At 41.0% G+C, this 22,709-nt stretch overlaps 1 protein-coding gene across 4 annotated transcripts in view; it reads right to left on the reverse strand.

The window, feature by feature from the left end:
- The window catches only part of slit1 (slit guidance ligand 1), a 93,669-nt gene that overhangs the window by 28,102 nt on the left and 42,858 nt on the right, over nt 1–22,709 (reverse strand). For all 4 annotated transcript variants that reach the window (XM_004077151.4, XM_011484467.3, XM_011484466.3 and 1 more), the window contains exons 5-10: nt 11,574–11,645; nt 11,056–11,127; nt 10,080–10,151; nt 9,175–9,338; nt 4,477–4,624; nt 494–565 (exon numbers count right to left, since the gene is read on the reverse strand). In XM_004077151.4, coding sequence (XP_004077199.1) covers nt 494–565; nt 4,477–4,624; nt 9,175–9,338; nt 10,080–10,151; nt 11,056–11,127; nt 11,574–11,645 — 600 coding nt within the window. The remainder of the gene's footprint in view (nt 1–493; nt 566–4,476; nt 4,625–9,174; nt 9,339–10,079; nt 10,152–11,055; nt 11,128–11,573; nt 11,646–22,709) is intronic.

A 22,709-nucleotide genomic window follows, 5' to 3' on the forward strand; every position in this document is an offset into this window, starting at 1 on the left:
TTGGAGCTAAGCAATAAAACACTCAGGAATCCTGTAGGAAGGGCAGAGAAACTTTCTGACCTCCCGTTCCCTCCATTTCCCTGTTGCCATGTACGTCAGACTTGGTTAGAGGTTTGGCTAACTGGTGAGTGCAGACAAGGTGACCTGACAGCCGGCTCAGTGGGCTAAAAAACCCACTCAGCCACCAGCCTGTCGTTGTTCCTTCCCAGTAGGACAACAGCTTCAGACTTCATTCCAGCACTCCTCTTAGTCTTTCTCCTCATCCCAGCCTTAAACATGCGGACTTGACACACCGCTGACCATGGAAATACGAGAGCCGTTATTATGCATAAAGAATTTCAGTCCATGCCACCCCAAGTCTGAGAACAAGAATATGTTCCTAAAGCACACATGTTGGTTGAGGAGGAATGAAAAGCTGGCCAGTTGTAGCCTTCAGCTTTTTGTTCTGGTCTGGATAATTTAGCCCTGAGGTGAGGTGCACAGCTGTACTTACATCCTACGCAGTTTCTTGTAGGAAGAAAAGGCTCCGGGAGGAACAGACTTGATCCCGTTTTGCTCCAGACGTCTGCAGAGGAGAAAAGAGGGGATGTGATACCATTAGTTAACCAAACAATGGCATTCTCCGTGGCAACGGGACTGAGTGGTCACCTCTGACCCTATGGGATGAGTCTGATTATGTTAAGACAGATACATTTCGAAGTTGTAATCGGTCCAGTCATACTGGAGTCATAACATCCACAGAACCAATAAACAGACTGAATAGTAAAGTGCGAGGAAATGGATTGGAAAGGAAAAGTTGTGCGTCTCAGTTTGTTCAAGAGCGTTAAGACCTTCAACTTAAAGTCATATTTCTCTGCGGTTTTTTGCTTTTACAGTTTCCAGCACTCATGCTCTCACATGTGAGATCACATGATCCTCAATTATTTAACTTGTTCTTGTGAAAGTTGCCGTTTCCTCTAGTTGCCTGCTAAAAGTCCACCTGTACCTTTGTTGCGTGGGGAACTATTACTCTGATTTTACTTGCTCCCATGAGTCTGCTGCAGAAAAGCTAACAAGGAAAAAAAACACTGACTGAGTCTCCCCATAAAACAACCACAGCATGAATACAGACACAAAGCTACTCTGGGGTATCTTGAAAAAAAAACCCGAAACAGACTCTAATCAGTCTCAAACAGTGCAGAGGAAACAGACTTCTCTAACCCCCACATTAGTGTGGACGTGTATGCGTGTCTCTGGCTGCTACTTAGTACCCAGCTCAGTCCCAGAACAAATCCCTGCTTTAGCTGGCAGAGGGCTGTTTATCTGCAGGTCAGTTCACAGCTTTTAAAACTGTCCATACTTCAACTTAGCAGGGCCCAGAGGAAGCCAGCTGCAGGCCCGTCTGGTTGTTCTACACGTCTGACTCCCTGTGGAGGAACTGGCTCCAGAGCATTGACCTGCAGGAGCGGAATCCGAGCATCAATCTGTTGCTTTTTTAAAAATGACAAACATGCAAAAACTCATCAAGATTGATAAGAAATGTAACCATTGCTCCTCAAAGCATTTGAAATCTTGGCACGAGAATATTTCCACATGATTTAATTAGACGTTTGGAGACATTCTGGCCACTTCGATGGCATGTTTATGTCTTTTCATGGGGGGTATTTGCTTTGTTTGTTACTAGCCACAAATATTTTATAATTTGGAGCCATGAATTTACTTATTTTTTATAATCAAGGATCTCGTCCCATCAAAGATCCGAGCGATATGGGAGCGTTATGGGAGGGCAATCTACATTTTTTGGATAGCAGTGATTCCTTACCACAGATTCCTGTGGTGGACTTGTGCTCTGTCTGTTTTTGTCTGCCTGTCCCTCTATGTGTGAGTGGATTTACTGTGACTGTGGTTCCTCTGTCCTCACCATGCGGCACAGCACTGAGCCTGGCGGCTTTAGCGCCTTCTCTCATCAACCAGTCTGTCTAACCGGTCCAAACCAGTCTAGACGCAGTTCAAATGGGCTCCAGTGTTGGCCAAACACATGTATGCCAACGTGCAGCTGCTCTCTGGGTGTGTCGACAAACAGCGAAATCCCTCAAACTCGAGACTACCGCCGTCTTTGCATTGTTGTTCTTTGCAGATCAATATCTGAGAGCAACTTAATCCCTGCAATCAACAAAGGCCGCCATTCTGTCCATTTAGAAGAGAAAAAATAGAAACAATCCCCGAAAGCGGCTTGCGGACAAGCGATCGATGATTCCTGTCCAATTTGTCAACCTGAGCATTTGTGTGTATGTCCGCTGGCTGGTGTTTGTGTCAATCCAATCGATGTGCTTCATCCTTTTCATTAGGGGCCTGAGCATGGTTTTCATTAAGAGGAAACACTTTATGCCTTTGGGTATTCAAGCTGTGCGTGCAGGAGTAAAAAAAAATGAAAGACTGGGAGCGTTTTATGGCAGGGCTCAGTCGGTGCAGACAGAGATTATGGCGAATACAAAAATCTGTTGTGGTGGTGTTTGGGCAAAGGGGAACAGAGGAGTACAAGAACCCGGCTCTTATCCCGACACAACGCTGCCAGTCATTAGAGTTAAGGGAAAGCAGGAGAGAGGGGCTACAATTCACCAATTTGTACATAATGAGAGCAGCATGTGTGCGCCTTTGTGTGTACGGCACTTTCCAAGTGCCTCATTAACAAGGCATTAGGTCGACCTTGATACGCATCTGCCCGCCGTGCTGTAATTGAAACTGATTTTATAATGAACTTCAAGCGCAGATCAAACCTGCTGCACCAAGTCACTGAACAGACCCCCCTCCTCCCATCCATCCCACTGCTTTGAATATTCATTTTCACTGTCAACCTGTCTCCTTCAACTCGCCCATATGAGAACACAAAAACATTCAGGAGGAGATAAAGTGTGGATTGTTCTGAGAATTTAGGTGAAAAGAGAAAAGGTTTTAATAGGCAGGACAGGGGGGTGCACAGGATAAGAGTGAACCACCTGCTCTTGCAAAAGAGGAATCAGAATACAGTGGAGTTTATAGCCAGGGCATGTTGAAGACCCACTCCAATGAAAATGTTTTTTTTGTGTGTGTGTATTTTAAAGGGGTTCTTGCGACCTTTTTGTGATGATGGATGACATATGTTAAGAAAATTAAGCTTAACTTGCATTTCTGATTTGATTTCTTTACTCAAATCATGAGGAGACGAGAAAATGCCTTTTAAAAAAGCTTACAGCTGTGATGTAGCAAGCTCCCTGCTTTCACTTTCAGACAAATAGATCTGTGTGTGTCTTCATTTTCCTCATCTGAGGTGGCCTCTGGCTCAAAACTGTACGGCTGGATAGCTCCAATATCGCTCACCCTTTATGCTGCAACGGTATTGTTAGGTTCTGATTGTGAGAGGCTGTATAGGCTAGCAGGAGAGAGTGTAAACTGTTGGATGATGGGAAGTGGGACAGACTTCTTTTGTGCCAACAGTCCCACCTACAACTCAGTTCTAATGAGCTACTGCCACTCTGCAGAAACTATGTCCTAGAAAACGACACAAGCTTTTTGATTTTGGCTAAAAACGGCATAATCCTAAGACCACAGGGAACACTTTTACAATAGATCAATAGAGTTTTATTATATCGTTACTCATCTTGCCTGCAAGAACCTATTACACGTGAGCACAGAAGATCCTTGCTTTGCTCTTCAAACATCACAGGTTTTATCTGCACACAAAATATCACTTGAAGCAACTATTGGAGAAAACAAACTATCAGACTTTGATGTTCACAGTCCAAGCAGCTGAATTATTTATACAGATTTGTGAAAATCTTCTCATCATCTGAAGTATCTTTGATTCCATGGTTGGTCATTAGGCCAGACAGGGACACACAGAAGTCCAAATGAGGAAATTAGGAACACCAGTGCAGAAGTGGGTCAGGGTTGCTGGGGAACATGGGATCGGTGCCTTTCACACTAGATGAGTATTTATAAACAGACCCCATGGGGAGGAGGAGACCTAGAAACTTGCTGTGTCCTCCACACAAGCTGCTTGGAAGAACATGTAAGCAGATCCTCTGGTTCTCTCCATCTTTTCGCCCCGTCTCATGTCACAAATAAATCAGAGCTCCTGCATCCCCTCTTTGTTTGTCATAGACTAAAGAGCATGGCTTCGGAAAAGTCCACCAGTGTATTCTTAGGAATTAAAGTTCGGAATGTGCACTGTTCACGGTTAATGCCCAGACAGATGTTGGAGAACTGAGCATGGGATGGGAGCCAAGAACTCACACATGGTTCATAGCCATCTGACCTGATAAAAGCAGTAGACGCAGTCTAAAGTTTTTGTACTGAGTGGGCATGTTGCTCTTTTTAAGAAAATGTCCTGTGTTATATGAAAATTTAATCCAAACTGCATTAAACAGTGATACGTAACCCTTAATTTGGCTAAATGTATTTGTTTTAAGACGAAACCATAACAGATAAATTTGGTTGGATGGTAAAAATTCCACTCACATTTCAGCCATGTTGTCAGGAAGATTGGCTGGGATGGCGGTGAGACCTTTGCCTCTACAATCCACAATGTTGTTGCTGCAGGTACACATTGCAGGGCACGATCCTCCGCCGATGCTGCAGGGCTGCAGGCTGGAAGACTCCTGGTGTCCTGTCAAAAAACATTGGAAAAAAACAAATGAAAGTGGTCAATTCAGACCTTTAAAGTCAACCATTACAGCAGGAACCTGCTTTACTCTTTGTTTTAAGCTTCACAAACAGGTGTGCTGCATTTCTAAGTTTCCGATTCCTCTATAGACCAAAACAACAAGAGACTTCAGAAAGTTCAGCTGGAGTCAGTATGCATTTTGCTTCAAATTAAAACGTCTAACTTTTCTTTTCTTTTTTTCAATTTTCTAAAAGCATCTTAGTTAAACCAGGGGTCTGCAACCTGCAACACTGAAAGAGTCATTCGGATCGATTTCTCACCAACCACAACCCAGCTGGAGCCAAAAGTTATGCTTTATTTACCCTTTAGAAAAATAAGACACTGATTTTTATTAATGTTATTGCTACCATTAGGCCAACTATCAAAGAACTATTGTTTTAAATAGTAAATAAAACAAACAGAAATAGAAAGTAGCACTTTTTTTCCCCCCCAAAAAATGAAATGGGTTAGAACTTTTGACAGAGTTTCACGTGCCACATGAGATTATCACAAGGCAACAAATGTTGTAGTAGGTAGTGCAAAGCCAACAGTGAAAATAAATTAAATTAAATCCTTGAATTTTTTTCAAAAACAGATGGCCATCTTTATAATTTGGCATGTTTGAATTGTGGTTGTACTTGCTGACCTCAAATTGATTTTCTGTGGTCCACGATGCTCTGTCTAAATGTTTAGTGTGACTCTGGTAAACTTTGGAGCCGAACTGCTCGATGGATTGTTGGAGTGTCATGGAGACGTCAGGAGCCTTGTAGAGTGATGTGTACTGTGCTTCAACTGTTTGTGAGTGAGTTGAATACATTTTGACTGTTTAGGTTCACTTGATGCACTTTTTAGTCCAAAAATACCTTACTTTTTGAAATACAAAAAAACATTTTTTATTTTCAAATCAGAGAGCCAAAAGCCTCAAGTTGCAGACCCCTGAGTTTTATCATTACAGTGGTGATTCATAATAATTGATGTTTCCATACATGTTTCTCTCACTTAGCCTAAAAAAGCATTTTTAACTTTATCCAACCCTTCATCTATTGGTTCTCTGAATACAGAATGTGAATCAGGTTTGAACTGAGTTGGTGAAAGAGTATCTAAGTGGAACAGCAGGGCCTTAACCAGCATGGTGAGGCTAGTCTGTGATATGCAACAGCTCCAACTCCACTTTTTCTCATGTATTTATTTTTATATTTATTTTAGCTTTCCTCAGCACTTTTATGAGTTGAACTGCAAAAGTGAAACTCTTCTAAATGTTTGTTCTTTGACAAAAACAAAGGAGCCATCCGTCTCTGTCCTGACCACACTGTCGAGCTGTAAAATCCTTCAGGATCAATAGAAAAGAAACTAGGTTATCCATCAAAGCAGTGCGTACGGAGAGAAGAACAAAGATTTGACTAAGAGACTAAGAGTGTCATTTGAAGCCTTTTAGATAAAGTCCATTGATTCCAAATTCTTCTGCTGAGTGGAATAGATGCCACTCTGCACATTCAACCTCTACCTCTTCTCTTCAATTTGTTCTGTAACCCCTTCATTTGCATAAAGAGCTTCCGACTCATCACTGTCTCCAGATACCTGTTCAAATACGTACGCCGCTGTCAGCACAGCGAAGAGACGGAGCTTGCGCTGCAGCCTTTTCTGCCATGTGCATGCTGGATGTGCGTATCAAAGTCTAACCCAGATAGAATGAATAAAACAGACTTTTAAATGGCCTCATTTACACAGCATTACTAATCCAAGTTTCAAGCCATAAATATTTAATTATCTTCCTCCCTATCCCTCTGCATGTGCGGAAAAAGCTGGCAAGAGTTAAGGGAAAGAGGAGCAGAGATTCAGGAGAAGTGAATGGGTGAGTGATGGTGACAGAGAGAACTCCCAAAACACAAAGAAACATCTGATTGCCAGTAAATTTAGGGCTTAATACTTACACTACATCAAAATCTATTATCTGTATGATGTGACAATTAAAGGAGTCTAGCAGCAAAAAATCTTCGAAGAAGGAATCCACATTGGCACAATCACTCATTCATCATGATCTGGGGCTGTGTGATCTGGAGCAGGGGACCTCTGACAGATCTAGAATCCACTTTGGGGCAGAAAAAAAACTCCTTTCTGATCTAACATAGATTATCTGACAGGCCTGGGATCAGGGAAAGTGCAGAGCACAGCTGGAGCGGACCTAACAATGACAGTTTCCTGACAGGTAAAGTGGAGGTAAGACTGTTTGATGTCGACTCCTCCTTTGTTATTCGCGGTTTCCTCCTCCTCCTCCCATCGTTTATCCCCACTTTCTCTTGAGTTCCAGCTCCTCTGACTCCCTTTGGTGTCCTCATTTCAGCCGCTATCACTACAAACCATTACCTTCTTTCCATTTGCTCTCGGCTCCACACATTTAACCTCCCTCCTTTTCTCTCATCATTTAAAAATATTATCACTGGCTTCCTCCCATCTGCCTCCCCCCAAATCCCACCTCTGCTCCGTCTCAGAGCCATTTCCTTCCCTGTTTCCCATTAAAAGAGGAGACATTAATTCAACCTTGAAGCTATTTATTTTCAATTGCTCATTTCAAGCACAATATTTTTACTTCATTTTTCATTCCCTGGGAGCAGTAAAGCAGTACAATAGTTGTTTCTTTCTTTGCAATGTAACCATAAACTGGCATATGCATCTCCATTTTGTTTACCTTTCTTTGTAGCTACAAAAACGAGGGTTGACATAGATTTTTTTTTACTGTTTGATCAAACAGAATTTAGATTTGATTTTAAATCAAAATTCTTTCTTATCAGATGATAAGAACAGCTCTCAAACATTCAGCAGGCAACGCCCCTTTTAGGGCGGACAAGATTGGATGTGCTGATCTATTTAAGTTTCATGTTGAAGGCTGTTCCTGACACTACCCTGGGCATTTACCGGGCTTGGGACCAGCACAAGTTTGTCACAAGACACTGGCTTGTTCCCGTTGATACATTTATCTTTTCTTTCTTTTTACGTCTCTCCGTTTGTCTGTCTGTCCATCCTTATGTTTTTTTCTCTTCTTTTCTGTTGTGTCTCTTGTTGTTTTTGTTTTCTTTTTTCTTAGTTATTTTTGTTTTTGCTAGTCATTTGTGGATTTCTGCCAGCCATAACATTTGTGGAGGCAGTCACAGCATTAACCCCTGTGCCCATGCCTATATCAGTCTTGACATTTAGGTATTTTAATAATAAATTTTATTTTTACCGAAACCTACATTTTCTTTGTGATGAAAACTTTTTAATTAAGTTTTTTTAATTGTACCATTTTTGCAGTGGGTGAAGAAATATGATTCAAAAATTCTAAAGGAAAAAAGTGTACCGGTAATCACTTGCAATTTAGCTCAAAATCATGGGGGGGAAAAATAATTGTCTTGTAGTGACAATAAGTCATTTTGCTGAAAGCAATAGAGGATTTCATCATACTTTGCATGAATGAACATCCGTTTTCATTCTGATGTCTAAAAAATCAGCTCTTTTTCCTGTCCCAAATCCCCCGCAGATGGCCGATCCTAGTCTCATCTCTAAAATAGATCTACAAACAACAACACACTGTAGAAATTATAATTAAAAAAAATAAACACGCGAGTCCCTGTGACTCTGGTGAGTCCATCTCTGAGAGTTCAGCTTCTGGTCAGTCATCCTCTCCAGGGTAAAACTTTAAGTACATGTGTTGCTTTTTTATTCATTTGTGGAAATAAATGCATGATCATGTAGTTACACGCAAAAACAAACAGCAGCATTTATGTCTATTAGTCTGCCCCAAAAGAAAAAAAAAAAAAGAAACTGAATTGATTTTATCGTTCTGTGTGTTTGCAGACTCCAGCTGCCCATTGTGCAAAGCCCTACCTAACCTTCCGTATCAATGTTCCAGCTCTAACTCTCATATATCTGGACTCCTTACACTCCCACGCTTAGAGTGTCTTTCCCTGGGCGATGAATAGTTAATGATCTGTGCTGTCATGCCGTATGGCTGCGTAAAAATCACAACCCGTGGAGAGAGAAACACAGAGAGGTGCACACAGCCACAAACACACGCAGACACAAACACCCCTCACAGCTGGGGCTGCGAACGAGATGGCCTTGTGTGGAGAGAAAGTTCTCATGCAGTTTTGCTTTGTCCGCATATGATAAACCTATTGCAGCACTCCCACATGCTCTGTCTCATTTGCAGAAGTTGCAGGAACGAGGTTATGACCTAAAATCTTCTAAAAACACAAAAGGGTTTTCTCTATAACGTCTTAAAAAGCAGTAAATAACGGCAGCAGAAAGAAGCTGCAGACAGAGGAACTTCTGTCAGTGAAGGGAGTCTGGGCTCCAGCTGTGAGGGCATTTTCTTAGCATTGCTGCCAGTTGTGTGGGATGCACATGCAATCAGTCGACATGCTGTGCCCTAACAGATGAGTTTCTATGTTGGCCCAATGCTGAACATGACAAGAAGGGGAATTATTTGAACATTTTTAATGACAAAACTTAAAATCTCCATATTTAGTGGGTCTTACCTGAGCAGGTGAACTCATGTTTCTGGACTTCTGCCACGTTGAGTCCTTTGAGCTCAGAAGGCACAGTGCACTGCGTGAACAGACCAATCGTAGGCCTCTGCCTGAGCCACTGGGCCAACCAAGCCAGATGACAGTCACAGTTCAGATTGTTGGAGTGCAGGCGGCTATTGAGAAGAAGAAAAAAGTTAAATAGCAATGAAGGGAAAAGGGATGTCTAAAATAACACCAGCAGGAGATGAAAATAGCAATAAAAGTGTCTGCGTTTTCCTGCAAGTCATCACGTCCGATGCCTGTGGCAGCGCACACTAAATGATACGCTGAATGAACGATTGTGAATGACAAATTCTAAAAAAGAGGACATTTCTAAAACCAGGCCTCGAAACAGTGCATTCCTGCAAAGCTGTGTCTGTCCAGAATAACTCTTGCCGTGGTGCGGTGGACCTCTGCTGCATGTATGCTCACTTGCAAACCCACGAGGGCCTGCATGCACACGGAAATCGCTCTATAATGTTAGCCCAAAGGCAGAAAAAAAAAGCCCAGCGTGTCACCACAAAGCGCAGCGGAGTCACGGCTCAGAGTTTCAGCTACAATAACTGTTTTAATTCAGGCATAATTTCAGATTTAGCAGTCTAACTGCCCTATACGGTTCTGGGGCTGTTTGTGCCTCTGAAGGCTTGTTGTTTTTACACAGAGGACATAATGGCTCCTCCAATAGCTAAAGATGCTTCTGTGTTGCTTTGTGGTTATGGCTTCCAACCAGCTTTGCCTGGAACGACAGAAACTGTCAAACGGCTGTTGAGATTATATCAGTCTTTTTTCTGCAGCGTCTGTAATTGTGGGGAATTATATTAAGGATTGTCCCCCCGTGAGTTACAGACCACTGAGGTGGGATATTTGTGACTTACAAAGTTCGGAGTTTGGGCATGTGGTTGAAGCTGGAGACGGGGATACTGCTGATGTTGTTGTTGTTCAGAGTTCTGTCAAAAGAAGTGAAAAAAAAAACAGTCAGACATGGCAAATAAAGCCCACCGCTCTCAATAATTCCTCTTACATCCATCATTTTTCCTTTTCGTTTTTTGCAACCCGCTGGAAAAACACCACCCCATTTCACACAGATGGGAAGCCCTCACACCTCCCACACACACAGACACTCTTGCATGCAAATAGCACAAACACGATCCTAACCACAAACACAGCCTCTTTCAAGGAAGAGCACGAGACCCACACTTCCACGGAACCCGGGCATCAGCTGCTGCAGGAGAGTCGGGTCATTTCAATCAGCCTAATGACCCTTCCCCTTCGTCAACGTGCTCTCCCTTTCAACACAAGCTGTCCTCCTCCCCCATAACTCCCACCTCTATCGATTTGATCTGAACACCCCTCAATGTCCTCAAACCCAATTATCACAACCCTGAGACAACAAAATGCAGTTCATGCTGAGAAAGCACTTCTTCTTGTTTTTGTGACTTTCCATTTCCCAAAAGTTAGAACTCAGAGTGTGCATCGTTTTCAGTGAGGTCCTCAGTGATTATGCATTTATTTTTTTTGGATTAATCTGTGAAGTCTGCCACATGTTCACATTTAAAAAAAAGATCTCTTTGACAAAATGATCGGAGGAATCCCTTGTCAGATGGCATTCTGGATGGTGCTTGCATGGAGGTGGAGTCAAAGGTTCAGGGAGGTGTTAATGTGATGGAGTGTCAGCTGTGACTTAATGGGGCTTCCTTCATGAAGCCTGCAGGGGGCTTTTCTGCATAATATGCAGTCCTGTGTCCTGTTCTGCTTTTCAGCGGGGGACAAAAATGTCTTCATTTAACCAAGAGCCTCGATGGACTAAAACAGCACTGCACTGTGTAAAATAGCATTCGATCAGATACTTACAGCACTTCCAGGCCTCTCATAGCTCTGAACGCGCCGTCCTCGATGCAGCTGATGTGGTTTTTATCCAGCTGCCTGTGAATCACAAAGACACATGCACAGTCTTTGTCTCCCCGAGGAGTAGTTGTAATCACAGATACAGTAAATAGTACACTCATGGCAAATCGATTGCACTATATTGATCTACATTCATGTAACCCCCAAGCATTGCAAAAGTGAACTTTAACTATTTTTTGTCAGCAGAGCAGCCTATAAATCTATGACAACAACTGTAGAGGAGCCGGAGTTCAGAAAAGGTTTTACAACCTGACAGAAAAACATAAAAAATGAACAAAAACAATATTTTACTTGAAATGTATTTGAGATTTTACCATGGGAATCAATGTTGGATCTGTACTAAAAAAATAAAGTTACAAAGATTTATTCTAAACTCTAAAACCTTAATGAACTTTTATTTTTCTGACAATTTCTACCCAAATTTTTAGATTGAATTCAAAGATCAAAAACAGTGATGCACTCACAGGTTCTTGATGTCTGTAGCTCCTCTGAAAGCTTTTCTGGGGATGGACTGAATAAAGTTCTCACTTAAATCTCTGTAAAGACAAAATATGTGCAGGTTAAGTAGAACACATCTCAGTTTGGTGATGTTTTAGTACGCCTCAAAACTTTCCTGTCGGGTTTTTTTAAGACGGATTTAAATGTTGTTTATAAAAACCTCCTTTGACCACACTCATCCATGCAGAACTGAAAACTAAGTGCAGTTTTTTCTTTTTCTTCCTGCAGCGTCTGCCAGCACCCTGAGGTGTGGTCCCTCAAGGAGAACTCTGTTTACAATGGAGTGGTTATGTTTTGGAGGCTGGATTAATCAGTGTTCAGTCATGCTGTAATTTGTTAGCTGCTTTTTGACTGTGCTCTGTTGTGAAGCTCAGTACCTGCACACAGAGCAGACAAACAGGCAGTGAGTGAGGAGGGGTCCCCTGTGTCACGGTACAGTGGATTCATTAGGACGGGGCCACAAAGAAAATGAACTTTTTCAATTTCGAGCTGAGTGAGTGTGTAGCATTTAAACGATGCAGATTTAGCCACTAAAAGTTGTGCATGCGTGGAAAGCAACAGAAAGTTGCAGTGTTATTTAGATTAACATTTTACAGCATTTAAATAAGAAGTTATCCTGATTGTGACAATTTTGCACAAATATACAAAACCACACATTCACACAGGTTTGATTCCCTCCCAACAAGATATCAGCAGATTTATAAAGTTTGTTATCTTGTGCTGTCACCTGATTCTAATATTTGTATGATTTAAGATTGTTTTTTAATTTAAAATAAAAAACGTTGTATCCTGGTAAACCATTAGCTGATATTTGACAAAATATAAAAAAAAGAAATGTTCGGTAGGATTTGTTTTTTAGCAGTTTTTTGTGGAACACAAGAGCAAAGTTCATCAACGCAGCTGCAAACTGCTCCCTATTAAGAATAATAGCTGTGTTTTTAGGATGTACACCAAGAAAAAGAGAAATTTTCGATAAATTTTAATCGTTTATGACACAAATATTTAGATTCTGACAGATTTTTTAGCCATCTTTCACATTTACAGTCTCATTCCAGCATTAGAGCATTAACATGACAATAGCATTCCATGGGTAGAAGGGGGCTGGAAGCTAATGCAGCTGTCATCAAGAAAGAAAACACCCTGGACAGGTCAGTGATCTACTGCAGGGCGGCACAGACAACCATGCTTAGACAACCGTTTGGACAAAAGTCATGTATGCATTTGATGACGCAAAAGTTCCACATTCTCCGTCCTTTTACCATCCAAGACAACATTTCTTACACAAACCAGTTTGCAGAAAAAAATGTGAATTTTTGACTTTTGTTCAAAAAATATGTTGCAACACATTTTAGGCTGCAAAGCTTTTGAATTATCTTTAGCAAATCTGCTTCCCTTCTGTTTCCACTGATATGAGGAGTTAGTAGGCGATTTGTGCAGCCACGCACCAATAATGGGTCTATTCTTTCAGTCTGGTGAATTCTGTGGGATCATATTCCAAGCATCAAATGAGCTTTGTGCTGCCTAACTAGCATGCAAGAACAAATGTGCTCCCTCCAGCTGCTTTGTTTTTCTTTTGTTAAATCCGCCTTCAGGGTTGAAAGATGAAGTGCTGTTTATCAAAGCGGCTGCACAGACAGGACGGCTTTTGCTCCACCTGGCCCTGAACTTGGTCTAATTGCTAATTAGTCTTTCTGTGTTCTTTAGCAAACACACACATCAAGATGCCAAATGCAGATGCTTTCTAATGGAATCTCCACCCAGTCATCTGCTGAATGTCTTCCTCTGTGCACTTGAACATGCATGCTTCCTGGTGGGTCACATTAAGATGTTTAAATAGATTGCTGTGCGAGGACAGCCTCATTGGGGACACAAAAGAAAAGATATTAGAGAAACAGAGATGAAAATTGGTGGAGCATTAGAAAAGACAGGAAGGCTCAGATGAAGTGCACACAATGCTGTGTGTGTAAGTAGTGAAATTAAAGCTCTTGGGTGGAATCCACACACTAAAACTGCCATAATCCTATTAGCATGCTCTAACAGGATTGGCTGGAGGGATTTAGACATGCTTATTTATGAGACTGCTTGATTGAATTAGTTACAGAGGTTGTAGAAAATCATTTCAAAAATGTCATTTTCAAAAACATTTGGTTTTGGGAAAAAAGACTGACATGTGAAAAAAAGAAACCAAAATCAAAATCCTGGTATGCCAGGATACCCACTTCATCCACTTCTTCAGAAACATCACATCCTGGTTTAAAATCTGTCTTCCATTTAATGTCCTTCAAGAATATGTTAACTCCTGTGGAGAGCTGGAGCAAGATTAAACTTAGAAACGCAACATTTTAGCATTTACACGTCCTTAAAATGGCAAACAAGACATTTCTGTGGGAGACCATCATGCAGTATTTTACATAGTCTGTGGTTGCCCCTAACTAGTATTTTCAGAACTCAGCCCAAACTGTGCTGGCTGAGATATTTGACAGTTCTGATTAGTCAGGAGGCTGGATATGGATGGAGTACTGATTCTTTAGGAAAAAAAGGGACAACGATATGAATGCTCTCGCCACAAGCAGGCCGACGTGGTCTATAAGTCCTGACAGTGAATCTAATGTTGGGGACCTTCAGAACATACCAAAACAGTGCATCACTTGTGCAGCATCCTAGACAAGGTCAACAAGCAAACTGCAGTGCAGGAAATCAGATTTTAAACTTTACTTAAAGACAGACTCTGATGAAAATCATGTTTTTGGTGTTCTGATGATGGAGGACAAATAATAAGAAAATAAAGCTCTTAAGGATTTCTTTATTCAAATCACTGTTAATCAGCAGCAGAACCAAATACCTTGTGCCTTTGAAAAAAAGCCACCAGCTCCATGCTCCGCTCCATTCTGATACATCCACTTGCAGACAAATAGATCCATGTACCGGTACGCCTTTTTTTCATCGTCTGAGCTTTATACACGGCTGGATAGCTCCGATATTGCTTGTCATTTTTGTTGCATCCGCAATGTGAGGTTGAGGGTATTGAGGGGCTGTAAGCTAGCGGTAGAGCGTGTAAACCATTGACTGAGCTGTCCCTCCCCCCTTGTTTAACAAATACGAAGTATCTGCTGGCATCTGGAAAATGCATTGTCTAAGGGTGACGCCAGAGTTAGTCCAGTTTTTGAAATACAGTTAAGGTTGTAAACAGATGGATGGTGGGAAGTAGGGGATGGGCTTACTCTGTGCCAACAGTCCCGCCCACAACTCTAAGGTGAATTTCTGATAAAGTTTTTTTATATTTTGGCTAAAAACAGCCCTAATCATGATTAAAAGACCACTAGGAACACTTTTAGAATAGATCAAAAGATGATCAGAGTGGGTCTTTAAATTGTCCATCCATGGGTTTTTCTGAGATTTAAACGTCAGTTGGTCAGATTTTGTATGAAAATGCACGTTCTTTCTTCCTGCATACAGCACACTTAGCTGTGTTCTTTTTACTATAGAAATGCAGACCAAGCGTGAGTCTTTTAGCGTTCAAGCAGCCCCGACTCTGTATTTATTTTCCATAATGTACACCATACCCTGGAAGCGGGCTGTTATTTTGTTACAGCAGCCTGACTATTTACTCGCAGTTCATTCCCATTGTTGCCCTAACGACGGGGTTACACACGTGTTTTAAGGTGCTTCCTCCCAGTGTGAGCCCCAACCCCTGACCTGCTGCGGTCATTGCCTTTTTAGCGGGTTCGCTAGACGGGACGTCAAACAATGTTATCATTTAATCAGTTAAAAGTGCTCTGATATTAAACTCAGCTACTGTTCATAAGAATCTTGGCACGGCTTATATGTGGAATAAGTAGCAGCTTTATCAGACATAGCTTGAGGCGCCTGGTGGGGAGATTAGCTACACACTGAAGGTAATGTCTTGTTCCTGTCTGATTCCCACCATTAACCCGTGATCACTATCTGACTCCATGTACCAACGGCGCACACAAAAATCCAACAAACCCCTACTGTGGTTGCTTGATAGTCACAACAGTTGCAGTGACAAAAGCGCAGAGGTTTGCGCCTTACCTGCATCAGTTCTTATGGGCGCTGCACCCATTAAGAGTCCTGGGGGTCAGACAGCCTTTTTGGGTTTTAAACCATCAAAGGCTTCATGCCTTCCATTAAGGATTTACAGGCACATGTGACTCAATGTTAAACATCCCAATTGCTTCTTTTATCTGTAATAGATTTCATAACCTAAAAAGCTAACTGACAGCAAAGGAAAAAAATATGCAATTATGAATCTAATGGGATCAACTGTTCTGCTGACTTACTTTTAAAGGTTTCACATTCAGAAATGCATCAATCTCTGCCACCTGCATTGTAATTCTTTCCTTCTGTGATGCTTCCACAGCTACCGCTCACTGCTTTATTGCTCCTACTGTCTTTTTTTTGCTGTTTTTAAACTATTCATCTTCTATTTTAATTACTTTGGCTGCGGCTTTAATGGATTAGCTCAATGGCAGCACTGATTTAAATGTCTGTCAATGGTTCCCAGAAAGCATTGTCTTCCCTGTGCTGCTTACTCAGCATCATCACTCTGCTTCTTTCTGTACTTGGAGAAGTTCAGAAAATATTTACCAGCCTGTCTAAGAAAAAAAGGTAACTAAGCTCTATTAATGGCTAATATAATTTAATTTTCTTGAGTTGTTGACTCTGTATGACAAAAATGTATTTCAATGGTGTTTAATTTCTTGACTAGCTGTGGGACTTTAAAGTTTATTTTAGCCAAATTCTTTTAATAATCTCTTGATTTTCATTCTTCCATTTAAAGAGAGAGGTGGAATGTGTGTGATTACTCACTCATTAAGAGAGTTAATGAGGTGTGTGAGAGCTGTCAGAGTGCTGCCACTGAATACTTTCCCTCCTCCTGCTTGAAAAAAAAATGCTCACCCTCTTGACTAACTTTGTTTACAAACTGGGAGCCTTGAGAAAATGTTCCAGCATTTGGAAATAATCCGAGAAATGACTCAGGACACAAATGAGATAAATAGAACAGGAGTAATGAAATGTTTTAGGCAGGATACAGACTTTGGAAGCCTGGCAACTTAATGGTCATGTGGTAAAGTGTTCACCCTGAGACTGGAACGTCATGAGTTCAAATCATGGTCGAGTCATACTTAAGACTTTCCTGCTTGACACTGAGCAGTAAGGGGTTAAACCGGGGGTTAAACCACCAAATGGTTTGTTTGCAGCTCACCACTCCCCAAGGAAGAACAAATTCCACACACCTTGGTGTGTGCCAACTAGTAGGACTTTCCCTTTTAACATGATGTAAGAAAGGGGGTGTGGCCAAAAGTAAAAAATAAATAAAAAAGGGAGAAATGAGTTGTCCTCCAATTTCTCGTTAAAGAAGAGAGGTCTTTGAGTGTAAATGCAAACACTAAAACCGTGTGGAATCTCAAATCTTGTCGCTATAAAAGCGGGTTAGACAGGTGGGATGCCAAAACTTTTCTACAAACTCCAAATATCATAAAGATCTGCTTTCCAAGCCTCATAAACACGTTTAGAGTACCACCATCACTAAGAACCCAAGAGAGTTTAAAAAATCTTTTGCAGATGAAGGTTTTTTGTTGTTTTTGTTTTTTTTTCCCCACACGTCCTCCACGCCTGTGCATTGATGCTTTAAACTTTGTTTTCTTTGTCCTATAAGCAGCCTTCAAATAAATCCTAATTTCTATCAGGTCAAGTAACATTAAGGAAAGCACAACATGCAACTTTTTAAAGGAAATTCTTTCAATATATTAAACGTTTAGAAAATGTATATATCTAAAATGCTTTTCAAACTCCAACTTCAAAAAGCAATTAGATTTAACTGAACTCCAAGCCCTTTTAAACATATGAAAAAGCAAAACAAAATAGATTTAATAATTTTATACTTCAGCAGATTCGTTTTCAGTAAAACTAAAACACTGAAAGTTGAATCTTGTTCAACAGATTGATGCAGAATTTGGTTGAGTTGAACAAAAACCCTGAAGCCAGGCTCTGAAAAAAGGAAAGGTGTAAACAGTGTGTGTGTGGAGGTGAGAAGGAGGGCAGATCGATGCTGCCGGGCTCGGCACTTGCCAAAATACAGATGTGTGTGTGTGTGTGTGTGCCTTCCCTCTTACCTCCACCTCCCCCAAACATCCAACCTCCACACCTATTTCCTAAGTTTTTCTTGAGCTCGACATTGGTTGAGGGTTTTTACGTGAATTTGGTTTTGAGCTGTTCAACATTTTTGCTCGGTTGAGAATTATGCAGTTTTTGTGAATTTATTTTTGTAATTTTATACTGTTTTTATTTATTTCTTAATTTGGCTAACTTTAAATTGTCTTTCTTTTATTGTAAAGCACTTCGGTACGCCTAAAGGAGTTGTAAAATGCTATATGAATAAAGTTTCATTCATTCATTCATTCATTCATTAACATAGTTTACAAACATGAATCACCAATATATGGCTTTTATATTGTGCATACGGGGCACATTTCACGTTCAAATGACGTAATTGACTCAAAAATCCCTAAGTGTCTGTCACCAAGTCACCAAGACTATCGTGTCATAGACTACAGTCATCACTAATGTAATGTTTGCACATATTATTATGCACTTTTATGAGATCCAATGAGGACAACACCAAGAAGACGAAACTGTCACGTTTTGGAAAAAAGAACAGATGATCAATTTTTGGAGCATGAAACCCCCTAACTCTGTGTCTCCGTTTTAGAAAAAAATTACGTCTACTAAGAGTTTTAATTAAAAACAAATACAACTTAAGAAATCATTAACAGTAAATCTGTTCCTCTTCATTTTTGAGCTTAGGTAAACACCTGCCCACCTAAACAAGCTTTAACTTGGAGGAGCCGTGTGGCCCTCCATGTTTTTCTTATCTGCACCATCACCATTTTGTTTTATACATGGTCAGGAAAGCTTATCAATTCTCATCTCACTGGCTTTCATGGGACCACTCCCCTAAAATCTAACATTTGATGTCCTAAACTTCCACACCCTCGGACCGGAGAAAAAAACTCGTGTGAACTCATCTCATGAGGGTTTCCCGCTTATTCTGATGATGAAAAATATGGCAAGCATATCACCCTTTGTTTGCCCTTTTCTCCCGCTCTCATAATACACACACACATCCTCAAGCTGCCTCTTTCTGTTGGGACCTAAAGGGGATTTCATGGATGGACTCCACTCTAATCATCAACAGTTACAAACCAATGAGAATCGCGCAACGCTTCCAGAATGGAACGCTCAACAACCGCGAAGAGAAAACACGGTGTCAGTGGAACTTATCAGGTCCACATGAGGGCTGACAGACGCACACACACATGTTGAGAATCAAGACCGAGCCAGTTTAACTGCAGCCCACATCTCTTCTTTCAGTGTAAATGATTCATGACGTCTGTGTCTTTAAAGGCTTTAAAAGTCTGACATGAGCGCATGCGTTTGGCCGTGAGCTGTGATGCCACCCATGAAGCAAATCCATACTTTCTCTAAGCTCCTGATTTCCTCCCGCCATTATCTGTACCTGAGTTTCTGACAGTGCCCAGACCTTTCTCTGACAGTCAGGCTGAGTGATGGAGCATCGATCATGACAAACGCTTGGAAGCGTCATCAAGGGTATGGGTGGGGGGCAAGAGAACCCTGCTCTGCACAAACATGGAGCCAAGTCCTGTCCAGCTATCCCAGTGTCTTCCAGTCAGAGAACAATAGAAGAGCAGGAAAAGGAGAGTGCATGCCTCTCAACAGGTCCATGCATTAGCCAGAACGTTCTCTTCAAACCAGAAAAAGTTTTCTTCAGCGCTGACAGAAGCCTGGAAATCATTTTCTGAGATTGGACTAATGTTTTATGCAGAGATGGAGTGAAAGTGGAAGAAGGAGGCCATCTCAAAACAGGGTAAATCTATCTCATGCACTTTCTCGCATGCACACATGGGCTGTGAAGTCTCACTAAATTGGTAAAAGATGCCTTTTTCTTTAACAGCTGGTTAACTAAAAAGTGCAAAACAGATCCTGAAGATCAGATGACAGCTTTTCCTGGAAGTGCTGGTCTGAGGTCAGCGTTATTGAACCACTGTGATGACAGATCTACCACACCTAACCACAAGCTACTGATAGCAGATCAGACAACTGTCACAAAGACACACATTCAGAAGCTCCGTCAGTCATGACAAAAAGACGAACACTTGAGGAATCTTAATTGAATCTATGAAAGGAAGAGATCTGACAAATGGTGGCTGTAATGAAACCTGATGTTGATCATCTATGGGTTTCCTCCATGAAGCCCTTTATGGAACCTGCTCTGGGCTGCAAAAGTGACTGAAATTGAGAGTGAAACCAGTCATTACCTTAAGCATTCACAGTCGCCGCTGCACCAGGAAAGTATCAGGAGGGGAAAGAAGAGGAAAGAAGACGGGAAGCGAGAGGACGAAGCCAGAGGGAAGGTGAGCAGAGTGGTTACCTTCATGTCTGCTCTTACTCCAAATCCCTCTGAAAGCTAAACTTGAAAGGAGCCCAAAGGTATATGTCTCAAAAAGTCAAGGACGTTCCGTCTGCTCAGAGGAAAAAGAAAAACCCTGTGATTCTCAGTCTGTGGGGGTACATTACCTCTATACTTACTATCTTATCTTACTGCAAGACATTGAAAGATTTATATTTGTGGCTTTGTGAAGAAAAAGAATCTCATCGCCCCTGAATAAGAGAGTGAGAATGAAGAACTCCTAATTAGGAACTTCTTGCAGCTCAATTATACGTTTATAAGATGAGGGCATTATACTGCATCCATCGAGAGAAACCAACAACATAGTAATTATAAACCTTTAGTTACTTTATGCTAAAACTTTACAAAAGGTTATTTTTCCAATAAAATTAAAATGCGAAGATAAATGCATGTTTTTCTGGCTTCTGTGGATCATTATTTTCCGTATAAAAAGGCAAACTATTGAATAATTCCCTTTTTTAAAAACCATTCATGATAACATGTCAAACAGATTTACAAACTTTATCGGCTGCAATTCATTTTCTAAGGTTAAAATGAGTGACAAAAGATTTTCAGGCAAAAAAACACGACCAATGAAAATCCAGTAGAGAGTTTCGACATGGCAGTCAAAAAGATATATTTTTATGAAGATCTCTAAAGCAGTGTTTTTCAACCTTTTTTGAGCCTCGGCACACTTTAACCTTGTCAAAAATCCCGCGGCACACCAGCATCCAAAAAAAAAAGAAAAAAAAAGGAGAAACTCTATAGTCTGTATTGATGTACAGCCCATCCGCAATCTCACATGCATTTTTGTGATAATTGTGGCAGAAAAAGCTGGAAGCTGCAGCTTTTTTTTCTTAAAGATGTAATAAAAGTTAAGTTAAATTTTTTAAAAAATGTTTGATGTGTGTTCGTTGTGGTTTCAAGACGTCAAAGAAAGACTCATTGTGCACAGAGACGCTGTCACTTTAACCCAATGCATCATGGGAGATGTAGTGCAAACAGCCGCCAAACGCAAACAGACTTGCTTCTCTGAGCTTCATTGTTTTGTTCAATTGTTCGACGGTCTGATACCGGATTCTGTGGAAAGCTACACCGATAAATATGAGCTTTAGCTGGTATTTTTGTTGGAACTGAGCGATTTTATGAGCAGGATCGGAACAAGGAAGTGAAGACTTTAACCACTTCTGATTGGTCAGACTGATGACATGTGATTAAGTCTCCAAGAATGATTGGTGGAGACAGTTAAAGGGGCGAGACTTTTCAGAAAACAGCTGATGCTATGGCTAAATCGCGGTACCGTCATTCTTATCAAAATGTCTTTCATTTAATCAAATCAACACAAAGAAAAAAGTATTTTACGATCTTTCATATTCCTAACTACTCAGTGTTTTATCAGGGCCTGTTTGGATGAACACAGAGCTGATATCCTGGAGATGGTAAATGTTTTTAGATCAGTGAAAGAGAGTAATTTCCCACTGAACAATAGGTAGAAAAACACTGCTCTAAAGGATTGTTGTTGTTTTTCTCATTCTAAAAGCAAGGTTGAATTGTGATACATTGCAATTTATTGTCTCTTCTTTCCAGCTATTCAATTGTCAGTTGTTTTGAGAAAAAGTTTCATCCTGTACTGCAAACGTTTAGGAAGTTGTAAATATAGTTAGCTAAATGAGTTTGAAAGGCTGCAAAAACTGATTTCACATTGCAGCTGTTCAGGTATGATACTCTTTACTTAAACAATGACAATCAAAAACACTTTTCATGCTGTGGTGCCGCAATCGAACTTTTCCTTCAATTTATTGTATTTTGCAAATATGTGAGTGTTAGAGTGACAGTTATAAAGAGGTTCTTTCCAAATGTGACATAAAATGTCAAAACAACTTTAACATAACTAGCAAACTAGGGTTGGGGTTACACTCTAGAACAGGGGTCGGGAACCTATGGCTCGCGAGCCATATATGGCTCTTTTGATGGTCACATGTGGCTCGCAGACACATTTTTATTTTTTTATTTTTCATTAGACCAGTCCTTCTCGGGCGCGATGCGATGCCAGAGGCGCACAGCAGTAGCGGTGCTTGGAGAGAAGGATCTGCGCCAGCATTATCACTTTACTATTATCTATTATTTCACAGAGTTTGTACCACCCGGAAACCTGTGAATTGCCGTGCCTAAAACTGCGCGCCCCCGTCTCTGAGAAAGAGCGCGCAGTAGCGGGGACGGGATGTGAGAGGGAGAAAGCAGAGGGTGAGGGTGGAGTTGTGGGCTCGGTCAGTAAGGTGAATCGCGCAGGGATTGTAAAAACGTAAAACCTGCTGCCCGTCACTCACTACAGCGAGTGAGTGTGTGTTTGTCTCCGCGTCTGCATGTGAGCAGTCTGTCTCACATTTACAGAACATTCAGACCTATGATCACGTTTAAAGTCTCAACGCCTGCATGAAGCAGAAACTCACCACGTATCAACCAGACTAAACCATCAGCAAAACTACCACGAGAAATACTCATCATTTATTAACAACAGCATAACAATGTTATTAAAAATAATCCACAGACTTATTGTCCTTTAAAAGTGTTGAAATTATATCAAATGCACACATTCACTTGAATATTTAGT

Source organism: Oryzias latipes, chromosome 15 (genome assembly GCF_002234675.1).
Source record: "Oryzias latipes chromosome 15, ASM223467v1".
NCBI lineage: Eukaryota > Metazoa > Chordata > Actinopteri > Beloniformes > Adrianichthyidae > Oryzias > Oryzias latipes.